The sequence below is a fragment of the Gorilla gorilla genome, chromosome 9 (genome assembly GCF_029281585.2).
Source record: "Gorilla gorilla gorilla isolate KB3781 chromosome 9, NHGRI_mGorGor1-v2.1_pri, whole genome shotgun sequence".
NCBI classification, from domain to species: domain Eukaryota; kingdom Metazoa; phylum Chordata; class Mammalia; order Primates; family Hominidae; genus Gorilla; species Gorilla gorilla.
In genome coordinates, this window is record NC_073233.2 from 110,677,658 (window position 1) to 110,694,596 (window position 16,939).

General features: G+C 40.1%; 1 protein-coding gene across 1 annotated transcript; it reads right to left on the reverse strand.

Moving 5' to 3' along the window:
* Positions 1-6,900: 6,900 nt before the first annotated feature.
* On the reverse strand, positions 6,901-15,667 carry MMP1 (matrix metallopeptidase 1). Its single transcript, XM_004052035.5, has 10 exons — positions 15,392-15,667; positions 14,639-14,883; positions 14,397-14,545; positions 14,050-14,175; positions 12,838-12,993; positions 12,560-12,677; positions 9,998-10,131; positions 8,314-8,476; positions 7,684-7,787; positions 6,901-7,502 (listed from the first exon to the last, which is right to left on the reverse strand). Exons 1-10 carry the CDS (start codon positions 15,494-15,496, stop codon positions 7,393-7,395), a joined length of 1,410 nt encoding a protein of 469 aa, XP_004052083.3. The 5' UTR covers positions 15,497-15,667; the 3' UTR covers positions 6,901-7,392.
* Between the last annotated feature and the right edge of the window lie 1,272 nt (positions 15,668-16,939).

A 16,939-nucleotide genomic window follows, 5' to 3' on the forward strand; every position in this document is an offset into this window, starting at 1 on the left:
TATTACAAAAGAGTCAAAAAAATTTTTAAATTAAAAAGTTTAGAAAGTAAAAAAGTTACTACAGTAAGCTAAGGTTAATTTATATTGATGAAAGAAAAATGCTTTTATAAATTTAGTGTAGTCTAGGTATACAATGTTCATAAAGTCTACATAGTGTACAGATTCACTCACCACTCATTCACTGACTCACTTAGAGCAACTTCCAGTCTGGCAAGCTTCATTCATGGTTAGTGCCCTATATAGTTGTACCATTTTTTATCTTTAATACCATCTTTTTATTGTATTTTTTAATGTTAAAATATGTGTAGATACAGTAATACTTATTATTATGTTACAATTGCCTCCAGTATTCAGTAGAATTTCATGCTGTATAGGTTTGTAGCCTAGGAGTAATACGCTTGCTGGGCATGGTGGCTGACACCTCTACTCTCAGCTACTTGGAAGGCTGAGATGGGAGGATAACTTTCCCAAAGAAATTTTTAAAAGGCTATATCACATAGTCTAGGCATGTAGTAGGCTGTACCATAGAGGTTTGTGTAAGTTTAATCCACAGTGTTTGCACAATGGATAAATTGCCTAACGACATGTTTCTTAGAATGTGTCCCCATTGTTAAGTCACACATGACTGTGTATAATTAATGCAGGCCATTATTTTGTCATCTGTAAAATGGGGTGGATATAACCACACTCATAAAGTTATTTTGTGTGCTTTATGCTGGGGAACAAATCTCTTCTTATTTCACTCCAACACCTTTAACAGACAAAGCTTGTTGGCCTGACAAATCTATGACAATGCCCCTAGGCACTGATTTGACAAGCTCTGAGATGCCCATTTTCACTTGAGTCATAACTTTATTAGTGTTGGCACATCCTGTTAATGGATTTTATTATGTGGTAATGATACAATGAAAGTTTACATTGTAGTAATAGCTACAACTATAATTGGGAGCCTGTAGGGTAGCACATGCCTCACAGAAATGATGTTAGTGTTTAAACTTGTCTTGCATTAAACCATGACACCTGGTAGAAATTAATGACCTGGAGCAGGTGAGTCCTATGTTTGTCTTTATATAATTCATTACTTGTTAAACCTACTGAAGTATGTATAGGGTCAGGCGAGGAAGCATACAGAGCTCATACTTAAAGAAAGGTGAAACGCCTGGTATTGAGCTTCCACTGTAGTCAGTTCTTAAATGTGAGTTATTTTTAAACTTCAGAACAACCCAACAAAGTTGAGATTAGAAAAATTGAATAATAAGCTCACGATCAAAAGCTAACAAGTGGGAAGAGATTATTCAGAACTGCCAGAAGAAACCTTCATGACTACAACTTGGATGTTTATCAAAAACTTCTTGGCTTCGTTCCATATCTTTGCTATTGTGAATAGTGCTGTGATCAACATACAAGTACAGGTATCTTTTTGACGTAATGATTTCTTTTCCTTTGGGTGGATATCCAGTAGTGGGATTGCTGGGTTGAATGGTAGTTCTATTTTTTTGGTCTTTGAGAAATCCCCATACCGTTTGGAATACTATGCAGCCATAAAAAAGAATGATGTAATGTCTTTAGCAGTAACACGGATGGAAGTGGAGGCCATTACGTTATGTGAAATAACTTAGAAACAGAAAGTCAAATACTGCATGTTCTGATTTACAAGTGGGAGCTAAATAATGTGTACACATGGATATACTGTGTGGAATAATAGACACTGGACACTCAAGAGGGTCGGAGGGTGGGAGGGAAAAGAGGGATGAGAAATTATCTAATGGAGGCACAATGTCTTCTGCTCCAGTGAGAGTTACACTAAAAGCTCAGACTTCAACACTATGCAATATATCCATGTAACAAAACTGCACTTGTACCCCCCAAATATATTTAAAATAATAGTAATAACAGAAGTTTTAAAACAACCTCTTGGCTTGGACCTTGGTTCTTCCCCAACTTTTTTTCTTTTATGTCTTGACACTGTTCTTTATCTCTCATTCTTTTTTTTTTTTTTTTTTTTGAGACAGAGTCTCGCTCTGTCGCCCAGGCTGGAGCGCAGTGGCACAATTTCAGCTCACTGCAAGCTCTGCCTCCTGGGTTCACACCATTCTCCTGCCTCAGCCTCCTGAGTAGCTGGGACTACAGGCACCCGCCACCACACCCGGCTAATTTTTTGTATTTTTAGTAGAGATAGGGTTTCACCGTGTTAGCCAGGATGGTCTCGATCTCCTGATCTCATGATCCGCCCGCCTCGGCCTCCCAAAGTGCTGGGATTACAGGCATGAGCCACTGCGCCTGGCCTATCTCTCATTCTTGAACTCACCCCTGAACATGCCTTCAATTTATCTCCTCAGCTTTTCTTCTTTTCTCCCAACTCTCTGATCATCCTGCTAACACAGCTACTTCATTTGATCTATCTGTTTATCTGTTCTGTCACTTGCAGTTCCTCTTGGCCTGTGCTGCACTGATGTGATCCAGACAGAACGCAGGTCTACAATCCATTGCAATTTCAGTAACTAAGACTGAGAAATGCCTAACGGTTTCTCACTTCCAGTTTACCCAATTCTTGGGAAAACTGGTTAGCTATTAATTTTCAGTACCTAAAGACCCCTGATTTTAAGGTTGTACACATATACATATAATCCTGCGTCAACCATGGCATGACACTGACTTCAGTATTTTGCAACTTCTTCTTTTGTTGGAAATTACTGGTTTTTACAGACTCATAACAAGTGAAAAGTTGATCTCTTTCCCATGCTTTTAGTTCCAATTTGACTGCTTCACAATGGGAACACAGTTTATTGTTAGATTTATATTCATTTTTTTCTCTATTCTGATAGTTTAGTCAAATATTGCAGGTCACTTATGCTTGCTATAGAAAATACTATCAATGGAAGGAGGCAAAGTATCAAAGTAGGGGTTAGACGGACCTCAGAATCATGACTTCAGTGTTGTGAATATTAGAAAGCATAATTTTATGTTGTGTCCTATAATGGCCATTATTATTTTAACAATACCTAAACACATAAAATAATGCTCTATGAATGTAGTTACTGTATTTCCAATGTGTAGGAGATACAGTAACAATGTGTTAGGTTAGTTGCTCTGTTGATTCCTTGGTGCAGTGGGCTTTTCTGGTGGGAAGACCCTCATTGGGGAGGAAAGAGGCACTGAAGAAAAATTCTGGCTGTAGGGGAATATGCGAAAGAAAATGGCAATTATCATTTGTTGAATATTTTCAACATGACAGGCACTGTGCTAGGTGATCTAACCTCTTCTATCTTTACAACAATCCTGGAAGTTAGTATTATTTTCCCTTTACCGTAGAAAGGAAACGAAGATTCAGAATGGTCAAGATCACAAAGAGTTGAGTGGCAGAGCAGATCTTGCAGCTTTGCTCTGCAATTCATTGGCCAGAACACTGCCCCTTTAAGACATACGGGATAGGTCTGGAAAAAAGCTACTACTTCCCCTTAGAGTGGTGTTTGGGGTTAAATTCTCTAAAAGGATTCAAACTGGAAGGCTAGAGCCTCATTTAAAACCCAAACAAAACCCAAACAAGCAAAACCCCTACTTTCTAGTGCATTTCTGGGCTCAAAGACAGTAGGGGAAATCTCTAAACACTCCTCTTGAATCACTCTGTATCATGTTTCTGAGGCTGTGTTAATTTGCTCTAGTAAAGAAATCATGTCTGAAATAGTAGCTGTGATGGTAATTACCCACTAGGTAAGTTACCTGCTAGGTAGTTACCCACTAGGTAAGTCCACCGTCATGATGTATTTGGTTTATGCAAGGGCTCCAAGGATTCATTGAGTGAGGCTGTGAGAGGATTACCCTCCTTGTTGCATTTAAAACTCTGATAGTGTAACCAGTCTGTGCAATCTTCCCAGGATGTGACATTGGTTTTTTGCTGCTTTTGGTTTACTATTTTGGCCAGAGTTTAGGAGGAGCAGTTTCAGGGGCTACTGGTTGGCCCTTCCTACCATAAAGATCTTATTCCAGAAGTCAGGGAACAACCACAAGATGGTCTGTGGGCCCACTGGGCCCACTGTGAGATGACCTTGAGTCAGAACCCTATTTATCACTTTCCCTCATATACCTCCTTTCTAAACTGGAAGGCCTTAATACCATGTTGGGACCTCTGATACCAGGTCAGTTCAGATCTGGTATCCAACTGTCCTTGCAAAATCTGAGTACTCTTCTTCCCCAGTGCACAGTTACCCTGGTGGATGGCCATAGGTACCTTTGTGAGGATAATTTAAAAGACATATGTAATCCTTGGTACGTAGTGGCATCACAGTTACTAAGATGTGTGTCTGTGTGTGTGTGTGTCTGTGTGAGAGAGAGAGAGAGAGACAGACTAGGTCCCCTTGAAGGAGGATTTCTCTCTCCATATATACACATACATATATATACACACACACACACACACACACATATGTATGTTTTGTATGATTTGTGTATACATATTATAACGTATACATATTATGCATGTTTTATATTATTTGTACATACATATGATAAGTATGATTTGTATATACATATGTATATGTATATATAGTATATGTGTGTATATAAATGGAGAGATATATGTATGCATGTGTACATACATATGTATATATATGTATATGTATATGGATGTGTATGTATATACATGTATATACATATACGTCTGTATGTATGCACTTTTACCATTCTGCTATCCCATCATCTTTAATGATACGAGAGAGGCCAGTTCCCCAGAAACACCTCATATTCTTAACCCACCTCACAGAGAACAACCACCACCAGGTATCTCTGAGACACCAGTGTGCACCCTCACCAGTGTGGTCCTTATGGCTTCAATGAAAGCCAATGAAAACAGTGCCCTCTGGGCCTTCCCAGGCAACAGAGTATGATGGTGGGTTCTTCAATTTCATGTAATAGATTCATTTTAAGGTTCAAATCTCTCTGTGCCTTCTGACTTCTCCCTCAAAATCATGCCACAGAAATTCTGGCATCTCCACCTCATATGCCAAAGGACATCATTGTGTCCAAGATTTGAGAATCCATGTCAGCAGAGTGTTAGACAAGCTCCTGGTCTCCTTTCTAGGAAACTGATTCCCAAGTCAAGAATGTGTGTATCGATGTCAATAAATTCTTCTCTCTTCAGCCTTACATCCCCCAACTTAATCCGATGCCTTTCAGATTTACTCCCATATGTGTTTCTTTGATTTCTGATGATACTTAATGCCCAGGTCCTATAATTCTTTTGGTTAGTAACCTATTTCCTACCATAGCTAGGATCTGAACTATGCTGAGACCTGATCTTAGTCATTTGCCTGAAAATAATGAGCAGAGGGAAGAGCAATCTGGGACGAGGGCAAGCACTATCTTGTGAGGTTTTTGTCTCAAGTGAAGTCTTTATCAACTCCTTGCAAGCATAGTTTGTGCTCCTCTGGCAAGAGGGAGGTACTACTTCTGCCTGTGTAGAGCTTGCTTCTGCCTGTGTAAAGCTACTTGCAAGACTCCTGCCTACATAAACTTTCCTCCCAAATTAGTCATGATAAACTAGTGATTATCTTGACAAACTATATTATGCAGCATTAACCAAATAGAAAATCTTAGTGGCTTAGGAAATAAAAGTTGTATATATGTTTAGAGACAAGAATCTCATTCTGTAACCCAGGCTGGAGTGCAGCGGTGATATGGTTTGGCTCTGTGTCCCTAGGCAAATCTTGTGTGGAATTGTAATTCCTCAGCATTGGAGGTGGGATCTGGTGGGAGGTAACTGAATCATGTGAATGGATTTCCCCTTTGCTGTTCTTGTGATAGTGAGTGAGTTCTCACAAGATCTGGTTGTTTGAAAGTGTGTAGCACTTCCACCTGCTCTCTCTCTTCCTCTTGCTCCAGCCACGTAGGACATGCCGGCTTCTCTTTCACCTTCTGTCATGATTATAAGTTTCCTGAGGTCTTTCCAGCCATGCTCCCTGTACAGCCGGTGAAACCGTGAGCCAATTAAACCTCTTTTCTTTATAAATTATCCAGTCTGAGGTAATTCTTTATAGCAATGTGAGAACGGACTAATAAAGTGGTGCGATTATGACTCACTGAAGCCTCCAACTCCTGGGCTCAAGTGATCCTCCCATCTCAGCCCTCTGAGTAGCTGGGACTACAGGTGTGTACCACTATACTCAGCTATTTTTAAATTTTTTTTTGTAGACGTAGAGCCTTACTATGTTGCCCAGGCTGGTCTCGAACTCCTAGTCTCAAGCAATCCTCCTGTCTCAGCCACCCAAAATGCTAGGATTATAGGTGTGAGCCACCATGGCCAGCCTAAAATTTGATTTCCTGCTTAAGCAAAGTCTACTGAGGTTTGTGTAACTATTTGGAGCAGTTACCTCCAGCAATTCAGCTTGTTCTGTCTTGTGGCAACTCTCTCATGATGTACTTCTACCACAGGACGGAAGGAGTAGACTACTAGAGAAATTTCCACCAGCAATTAAATGTTCCAGTCTGAAAATGATATTTGTCACTTCTTCACTCAACCCTCTGGCTAGAAGTAGTCAGATGCCCCAATGCCCACCACCCAACTCTGCAAGGAGTTGGACTGTGGGAAAATGGAACCCTCCCATATGTTCAGAAGAGAGAAAATGACATACACCTAGAACGCTCTACCATGATGTCACTGATTTTACCTAAAACCACTTTTGGAATCCATAAATGGGGCAAGGGAAATGGATTCCCCTCCCCCACCCCAGTTTATATAGTATAAATTCCATGTGAATAGAGAATATTTGAGTTTTTTGTATATCCTCATTTCCCACATGAATATTTTTTATATTGTCTACTTCCCATTTCAAATTTGAAAAGCAGTCTCTGTAAGTGTGGCGTTGTCATCAGAAAGTAACAATAATAAATATCATAGAAAGAGTATAAAACAGTAGAAACAAGGTTGACTTTATTCCAAACATAAAACACTTATTTTGTGTTAGAAGAGTTATCCCTTGCCTATCCAGGGTGACACCAGTGACTGCCCATGTGTTCTTGAGCTGCTTTTCCTCTGGCAAAGACTCATGTCTCCTGTCTCTTTCTGTCTTGAAAGGATATGTTTGTCACTGAAGCTGCTCTCTGGGATCAATGTCAGAGTTGCATACTCTGGAAAAGATCTTTGCAACTCTGGCCTATATGAATCCATAAGCCACAAACTTGACTTTTCGTACCCACCATTTGTGGAACTAAATTATATCAGTACAAAAAGGGCTACATTCTAAATAGTAAAAAAATATGCAAAATGAGGTATAAATAAGATTATATTCTGTGTATCAGTGATTCTAGAGGTTAAAATGACTGAGAAAATAGACAGTTCTTCAGGAAAACACCTTCTTTGGACTCACACCATGTGTTTTCCATTCAAATTAGTAATGTTCAATTTTTCCTGCAGTTGAACCAGCTATTAGCTTTCTGGAGAGTCAAAATTCTCTTTGTTTCAGGATCAAATTTGTATTGTCTTCTTCCACGAAAGAAATAGAAAAATCCTAGAAACAAAACAAAAGAGACTTACTGCATTATACAAGTAGTTTCTAGGTATAACTTGAATTCTTGAGAAACCAATTCATCTGTGAGCACAGATATTTTTGGCATTTGCTGTTCCAACTAACGATAATGATGTTATTGATATGGCAATGAAATGGAGGAAATACATGTATATTCACTTACCATCTTTCATGAAAACTGCATCAACTTTGTGGCCAATTCCAGGAAAGTCATGTGCTATCATTTTGGGATAACCTGGATCCATAGATCGTTTATATTCATCATACCTGGTCAGAAAAGAGTTAAGAGTGTCAGACCTTTTGCTAAACATGTGCACTCTCAAAATCATTACAGAAAATACACAATGAGGAATTTAACCAGAATATTTCATTTTATAGGTCATTTGTGAAATGGGGAGTGGATGGGATAAGGTGGAATGTCGGGTGAACTAAAAGGCCTTTAAGGCCCCTCTGAAATCCAACATCGAATTCTCCGGTAGGTTCTACGCTATGTCCTATCGAGGTAACATACTATGGAAGATAAGTAACTTTTGGCCGAAGTAGCTCTGTTAAGATGAATGTCCTCAATTCTACATCCTTTTAAAATTCATCCCCCTACATTCTCTGGATTCCCAGTGCAGGCATTGTGTGATGATTATTGGTCAATAGACTAAATAGATGATAGATTGGCACCAGCCATCTGAAGGAAAGGATGCCGGCCAAGGCAGTTTGAGACTCACTTTGAAATTGGCTGTTCTAGAACTTTTTATGTAGAAAGAACTGAGGCCCTAACATGCTCTGCACTTAAACTTACCTCCAGTATTTGTTAGCAACAAAAAAGTAGGTTTTTCCAGTGTTTTCCTCAGAAAGAGCAGCATCGATATGCTTCACAGTTCTAGGGAAGCCAAAGGAGCTGTAGATGTCCTTGGGGTATCCGTGTAGCATATTCTGTCCCTGAACAGCCCAGTACTTATTCCCTGCCAATCAAGAAAGAGTGATGAAAACACTTGCCTAAGACTTCAATAGGCTGTAAGTGAATTTTCAGCTAAGTTCTTAGTTTCACATGCTAGTGCAGTACCCTGGCTGCAGATTAGAATCATCTAGGGAGATTTTTGAAAATACTGATGCCAGCACCCTATCCCAGACCAATTAAATGTGTCTATCTTTGGAAGCTTCTTAGTTGATTGTAATCTGCAGCAAGCTTTGAGAATGACTTGTTTATGGGGTTGGGGGCTTCTTTCCAAAGTCAGATGTTCAAATGACTAAAGAGTTATTTATGCCACCTTGGTGATATAAACTTCGGTTCTCCAGGTTTGCTCATGGACTGTGGAAGTTCAAACCATTTGTATCATAAAGGGTGAAGTGCTGTAGTGACTCATAACCTGTAAGGGTTTGCAATCCTGGATTCAAATCACTGCATTTGACTAGAAGATAGTTCCAAATACTTGAATTAATGCTGTGTCCAGTTTCCGTGTTTATACTCAGTAAGCCCCTCATCACATAAAGCTGGTCTCATATACTAAAGCCAAGATTTCTCTTACTGTACACACGTGCTATTTACCCCTCATGAAAAAGGAATTTGAAACTTTCTGTCTCTAACATCCATTTAATTTCATAATTTAAAGGCTAGAAATCCTGTTTCAAAGCGTTTGGCCCATCTGACCTGCATTTAATTCTTTGCCTTGAGTGTATGGCTGAGTCAAATGTCTTACTCATTGTACTACGTTAAACACACGTTTGCAAAAATACTGGTGCGTGGCATAGTGTCTTCAAAGTCCAGGAGCTGATCATTGGATTGTGTTTCATTCTGACAGAATCGAAGCAGTTTCTCCCATTCAATTCACAGTATTCAGAACTTCTCATAATTTGATGTGCATATGTGCATATGAATTGCTCAGGAAACTTGTTAAAATTCAGATTCTATTAAAGAAGATCTGAAGTGGGACCTGAGATTCTGAATTTGTAACAGACTGTCAAGTGATGCCAATGATGCTGGTCTGAGGACCACACTCTTATAGCAAGGTTGCGGCATCCCCTATCTTGGCTGTGGCATCCCCTATCTTAGCTGCCTACTTGAGCCTCCCCCATTCTCAAGAGGGTAGTTTGTATTGAAATAGAGTCTAGGAAACCATACAAACAAAATCTTTCTGTTCCATCCTCTGTAGGATTGGCCCAAGTCTCGAATTTTACTTTGAGTATTCCCAGGAATATGGAGGGGGTTTTAAATACATAGTTTGTGCAGAAAATATTTTTGTAAATCTAGATTCATTAAAAAGACCCGAACATTCTATCTCCAGTCATTTGCCTTTTGTTTAAGATGACTCCAAAATGCGCTACGCACTGTTTAGTTAAGTTGATGGACTTTCATTGATTTGGTTGGTGAGACTGAGATTTTCAAAAGTCCCTGGAGAGAATGTAGCTAGTAACCTTATATCTCAGCCCCAAAGGGAATGAAAAATTGATTTATTAAAGCAGTGAAAAATAATTAGAAAGATTACCTTTGAAAAACCGGACTTCATCTCTGTCGGCAAATTCGTAAGCAGCTTGAAGCCCATTTGGCAGTTGTGGCCAGAAAACAGAAATGAAATTGAGCTCAACCTCCGGGTAGAAGGGGTTTGTGCGCATGTAGAATCTGATTAGAAAAAAAGCAAGAAAGGTTTCCATCTAATTTCTGGTAATCTCTGGCAGATATCCAGCTCCAGCTCCTTCTTGTTGCTGGCACTAGTGGTGTGCTGGTAAATGTATAACATTCAGCTCTCCAAAGAAGGGTTGGTTTATAGCATTTGCTGATTTCACTAGCTTGAAATACTCCCATTATGATGAATTTCAAGAGTCTCAGTGGAGCACCATTGTATAGCATACAAATAAAATAGGCATAAGTAACTTTAAGAACATAAATAAGTAGAAAAATGCAGTAAAAATTATGACAAACTGATGAATTTTGATTATTTTTATTACCTTTTATTTTAATGTAATTTAATTTTGTTTATATAATTTAAGTTTTATCTCTTTATTTTTTATTTATTTACTTTTTTGAGACAGAGTCTCACTCTGTCACCCAGGCTGGAGTGTAGTGGTACAATCTTGGCTCACTGCAACCTCTGCCTCCCAGGTTCAAGGATTCTCCTGCCTCAGCCTCCTGAGTAGCTGGGATTACAGGTACAGGCCAACACGCCCAGCTAATTTTTGTACTTTTAGTAGAGACAGGGTTTCACCATATTGGCCAGGCTGGTCTTGAACTCCTGATCTCAAATGATTCCCCCGCCTCAGCTTCCCAAAGTGCTGCAATTACAAGTGTAAGCCACTGCACCTGGCCTATAATTTAATTTTTAATAATGGCTATGGTTCACAGCTAGCTTGCAAAATTCTTCAAAATTTAACAGTCAGCTTTGGTGAGCCATTAGGGATCGGCTGTGCACATTACCAGCTGGACCATGACTCTAATATCCTATTATTTAGTGATTACTTACAACACACCAGGCCCATTCCTTACATCAGACCTTATCACAAGGACACTACAAGAGAGTATTTGAGGATGAGAAATTGAGGTCGGGGAGACTAAGGGAGGTGTCTAAGGCCACCCAGCTGGTAAGAGGCTAAGGTTGATTTTTAAACTCAGCTCTGGCAGCCACTCCCTTTGTTGTCCCTTGGTTAGTAGTATTTACACAAAGTGGATTATAGAGCTTATAGGGACTAGGGTAACAGCACAGCATCGACTGTTATGTGGGCTGACACAGAAGAGTTCCAGATTCCAGGCCACAGGGAAGCCTATGGCCTTGGCTGTCGGCAACCTGACTTCTAGGTCCAGTCCTGCCTCTGCCTGGCTGTGACGCCTTAGGCAAATCAGTTACTCTCTCTATCTCTAGCCTTTCATGTCTCCTCGACGTGGCGACATTTAAATGATCTCTGTGTCATTTCAATTCTGGCAAATCCTCAAATTGGTCCTGTTCCATCTAGTAATATTTGGTTTGATAGGTGTGTCCTGCTGTACTGAGAGGTTTCCTTTAAAACCATGTGTTTTCTTAACTTGTCTCAGCATTGAACCACACCCTGAGTTTACCTCCAGCCTTATCTTTTACACTTAAAAAGTAAAGAGAGGGCAGAAAGAATTATGAGCCAGTGCCCTGAATTCTAGGAGAGATGCGACTACAGAGTAGTAAAACAGTGCCACAGCACTTGAGAGGCTGCAGATAACGAGCCTTTCAGGCCACCCTCAATTTCTATGTGTTGATTTTTCTGTGGACTGCATCATTCACCAAATGCAGTGTGCAATAACACACCAAAAGAGTGTGTTATTATTTTGCCTGATCCTTTAGGAATCACTATGGTACAGAGAGCAGGCCTCCTCCTTGCATGACCCCAACTTTTTGAGTCCACATGCTGCAGAGGGAGTTCTAGGATTCTTCTTTGAAGAGGGAAGCACCACGTTGTGACTGCCCCTATCTGTCCCAGGAGGGATTTCATCAGTTCTTGGGGACTTTCCCAGCATTGGTGCCCTCTCTTCTCTTCTTCTCTGGGCCTCCAGGGGGCAACAGAGACCCTTCAAGATAATAGGCTTTGGGAGGGCCATTTCTCCAGGATGGCAGGGGAGATAATTAAAGGATGGCTATGCAACCCTCATCAGTGAGATGTTGCTATGGAAAGGACCACTTTCTCCTAAGAAAGTCCAATGATACTTATCACCATAAAGAGTGGCATAATGAAAACAGACCTGAAATAGGGAACAGAAGACCAATAACTGCTCTGCTACCAATGAGCTCTGTGCCCCCAAAAGATCTCTTTCCTTCTCTCTGACTTACTTTGCTAATCTGTAAAAAAAGATCATACATACTGATTTTCTAAATCAACTATATTTTCTGAGAATCAGTTGACCTAATACATGTAGAAAAACAAAGTTGTTACAAGTACATTATGTTGTACAAATGCATGCGGTTGCTACCATATGATTATAGATGTAAATCAGCATGAAATAAGTAACATGTGAAGCATAATAGTTAATCATAGTGGTGAATGTTGTTATTATTACAAATGCAGATCACAAAGAAGAACTGACATCTTACCTGTCTTTAAAGAACATCACTTCTCCCCGAATCGTAGTTATAGCATCAAAGGTTAGCTTACTGTCACACACTTTTGGGGTTTGTGGGCCGATGGGCTGGACAGGATTTTGGGAACGTCCTAAGGAAAATAAAATACCTGGAGTTAGTTTTGCCTAGTATTAGAAAACTACATAAACAATGAAGACAGCTTCTTCAAGGATATCGCTAATGGCTGTTTTATTTGAAATACATATAAAGACCACCAGGCCCTTGTCCGTAATGTTTTTCTCCATACTCACCATATATGGCTTGGATGCCATCAATGTCATCCTGAGCTAGCTGAACATCACCACTGAAGGTGTAGCTAGGGTACATCAAAGCCCCGATATCAGTAGAATGGGAGAGTCCAAGAGAATGGCCGAGTTCGTGAGCCGCAACACGATATAAGTTGTACTCTAAAAAGGCCAATAAATCAATTTGTAATTATTTGAAAGGTATTCAGTTTTGAGGCATTTAACTAATAAATAATTTACAACTACAAGGACTCATGTTACTATTTTATCAGTGACTTTTGAAATATATGCATGTATATCTTTTTTCCGAAGGCAGAAGGCATGCATTTATTAATAACGAAGAGACATGTTGAAACCTAAACTCTATGATTACACTGATACAATTAAAAGACAAACTCAGCTGACTGAAAGCACACCACAGATTAATCAATATTATCAATGACTAAATGACACATATTATTTCACACAGAAGCAAAATGTTCTATTAGCATTTAATATTTTTCTTTTTCTTTTTTTCTTTCTTGAGACGGAGTCTCGCTCTGTCACCCAGGCTGGAGGGCAGTGGCATGATCTTGGCTCACTGCAACCTCTGCCTCCTGGGTTCAGGTGGTTCTCCTGCCTCAGCCTCCTGAGTAGCTGAGATTACAGACGTGTGCCACCATGCCTGTCTAATTTTTATATTTTTAGAAGAGACGGGGTTTCACCATATTGGTCAGGCTGGTCTCGAACTCTTGACCTTGTGATCTGCCTGCCTTGGCCTCCCAAAGTGCTGGGATTACAGGCATGAGCCACTGCGCCCAGCCTAATATTTAATATTTTTCTTATTTACAAAACTGATAAATGTTGACTGCTGGAAATTTTGGAAAACACAAAAAGCCTTCCTTTTCTTTAATTTCCACTTAAGTTTATGACCTCTGTTAAATTTCACTGTTTTCTTCTAATGAAAAAGTTTCAATGTTGATGCCCACAATTAAAACATCAAAGTTTTCAACAATTTTCTTAATAACAATTTTAGAGTGGCCTAGTTGTCACTGCTAAGATGTTGTTAGCTAGCAGAAAAGACCGCTCTTTCACTTTTCTAAGTGTATCACTAATTTTCTGAGTGGTAATAGAAAAATATATACTTCTACGAATGCATTCTTTCAACTAAATCAACCAATATTACAATGAAACATGAAGGGGTGGGAGAATTGAGAGAGGCAAATTTGATTGGCTTACCTCTGAAATTGTTGGTCCACCTTTCATCTTCATCAAAATGAGCATCCCCTCCAATACCTGGGCCTGGTTGAAAAGCATGAGCAAGATTTCCTCCAGGTCCATCAAAAGGAGAGTTGTCCCGATGATCTGAAAGAAACAATTCAACAAAGATTCCTTGTGGTTCTTATGTAAGCTAAGCCAGAAGGGCAAGCATTAGCTTTGTTAAGAGGCCAACATACTTCCATCAACTGTGATGCAGTTTCCCTCTTCGAGCCCATAAAATCAACATTCATCTTAAACAATCAATTCCAGTTGCAAAGCTATGAGATCTAGGGGCAAGGTGAGGTTAAGGTGCTATAAGAACTTACCTCCCCTGACAAAAGATATCATGATGTCTGCTTGACCCTCAGAGACCTTGGTGAATGTCAGAGGTGTGACATTACTCCAGAGTTGGAAGGCTTTCTCAATGGCATGGTCCACATCTGCTCTTGGCAAATCTGGCGTGTAATTTTCAATCCTTAGAATGAAACAAAATAGAGACACATTGGACATAACTTCTTACCACTGTCATGGGAAATAGCTCTCTCACTCTGGCCCTCAGTCTGCCTACCTGTAGGTCAGATGTGTTTGCTCCCAGCGAGGGTTCCCCTCAGTGAGGACAAACTGAGCCACATCAGGCACTCCACATCTGGGCTGCTTCATCACCTTCAGGGTTTCAGCATCTGGTTTCCCAGTCACTTTCAGCCCAAAGAATTCCTGCATTTGCTTCAATTTTTCAACCACTGGGCCACTATTCCTCCGCTTTTCAACTTGCCTCCCATCATTCTTCAGGTTGTAGTATTTTTCCAGGTATTTCTGACAAAAGAAAATTATCGAAACACTGCATGGGAAATCTTTCTCATTATTCTACAAATTGATGGCATTAAGTTCTAGCCAAAACAGAGAACTGCTTTTAAGCCTTGTGTTTAGATTTTGCAGTTGCTTTTATCCTTATTTTTGGTGAGAAAGAAATTTCAGAGTAGAAATGTCCCTACTATTAATTATTGTGAAGTAAGAACTTCATAGTAGAGCAATTTTTGTAGAGCAAGATTTGCATACTGTTACAAGTCTACAATTTGTGGAGACAGGTTTGGATGCTGTTCCTTTAGTTCACTCTCACCTCCAACTGGAAAAAGAGAGCCTATGCATGGCTAGATATATTTTGGGTGGAGGGTGCTGTTTCTAGCAAAAAAAAAAAAAAAATCTCTTTATAGGAAACCTATCCTATCCTTAAAAAACCTATCCTTAAAAAACTCTATTACATTACTGCAGAAAAATACAAACTAAAAATTTGCATTATTGTCACATGCAATGCAGCATTTACCTGGACTAAGTCCACATCTTGCTCTTGTGTTTCTAGAGTCGCTGGGAAGCTGTGAGACACCACACCCCAGAACAGCAGCAGCAGCAGTGGAGGAAAGCTGTGCATACTGGCCTTTGTCTTCTTTCTCAGTGCAAGGTAAGTGATGGCTTCCCAGCTTCTTGCTGCTCTAATATCCCAGCTAGGAAGCTCCCTCTGTATATATAGAGTCCTTGCCCTTCCAGAAAGCCAGAGGCTGTCTGACTCATGTTTTATAACATCCTCTTGATTAGCTATGAATAGACTAGGCAATCATTAGAAATGGTGACTCCTAGCAGATTATTTGGAATCACTTGGTGTTGCAATGTCATGATTAACTTCAAACAAGAGGTGTGTGAAGGAGACACACTCTGCCATGTAAACAGTGGTTTTCTCCAATTCATTTCTTTCCTATTTGAGAAAGGCTCTTGTTATATACACAGGTCAAAGAGTACTCCATGGTCTTTTTGAAGAAGACTTGATTCTGATGGTCATAAAGTGCTACAGGTTTCTCCACACACCTTGCTCCCAGGGCAGAGGGTGGAATTACTAACACTGCGCACCTTATGGCTGTTCGGCACCTGTACTGACTGAAGTTCAGCTCCTCCAGCACTCACTTTATGGTGGCTCTTCGGGGTTCTCTGAGGTTCCCTTCTGCCTTTGTTAAGCTGCCTGGTACCCTATTGCGATAGCACCATGGCTTCCCTTAATCTTTACTCAGAGCCAGGCATGGTGGCTCAAGCGTATAATCCCAGAATTTCAGGAGGCCGAGGCAGGGGAATCACTTGAGCCCAGGAGTTCAAGATCAGCCTGGGCAACATGGTGAAACCCCATCTCTGTAAAAAACAAACAAACAAACAAACATTTTTAAAAGTTAGCCAAGCATGGAGGCATGCACCTGTAGTCCTAGTCACTGAAGAGGCTGAGGTGGGAGGATCACTTGGGCCTGGGAGGTTGAGGCTGCATTGAGCTGTGATTGTGCCACTGCACTCCAGCCTAGGCAACAGAGAGAGACCCTGTCTAAAATAAAATTTGAAAAAATTTACTCAGGCCTAGGATTTAAGAGCCTTACCTGAGAAGACCCCTCATCCACAGGTGGAGTATGAGATAACTCCCCACCCCTTGCCCATCATTATCATGGGACAAATAGGATCCTTCCCTGAAACTTGTCTGAATGTACTGGATGATGAAAAGGCTGGAAAGAGACTGAGCGTGACTCTGGGGTCTTATTTTTAATCATACTTGTTTCCCTTGATATGAGTCTATCTTTGCTCCTTGGTGCTAGGCAGCATTTATTTATTCTTTCATGTATGTATTCACTCATATATTTATGCATTCCTCCATTCAAAAGATCTTATTTAGCATCTCCTGCCCATTAAAATAAATACATGGCTCTGTAATGAAAGATGTGTATTCCTGTACTTAAGTTCCACATTAAATTGTCTTGGGTACTGGTGACTGGTGTCACCAGTGCTATCTGTAGCATTCCTGGTAAGAAAAGTTGGTTTATCTCTGTAGCTCCCCTACTCATGC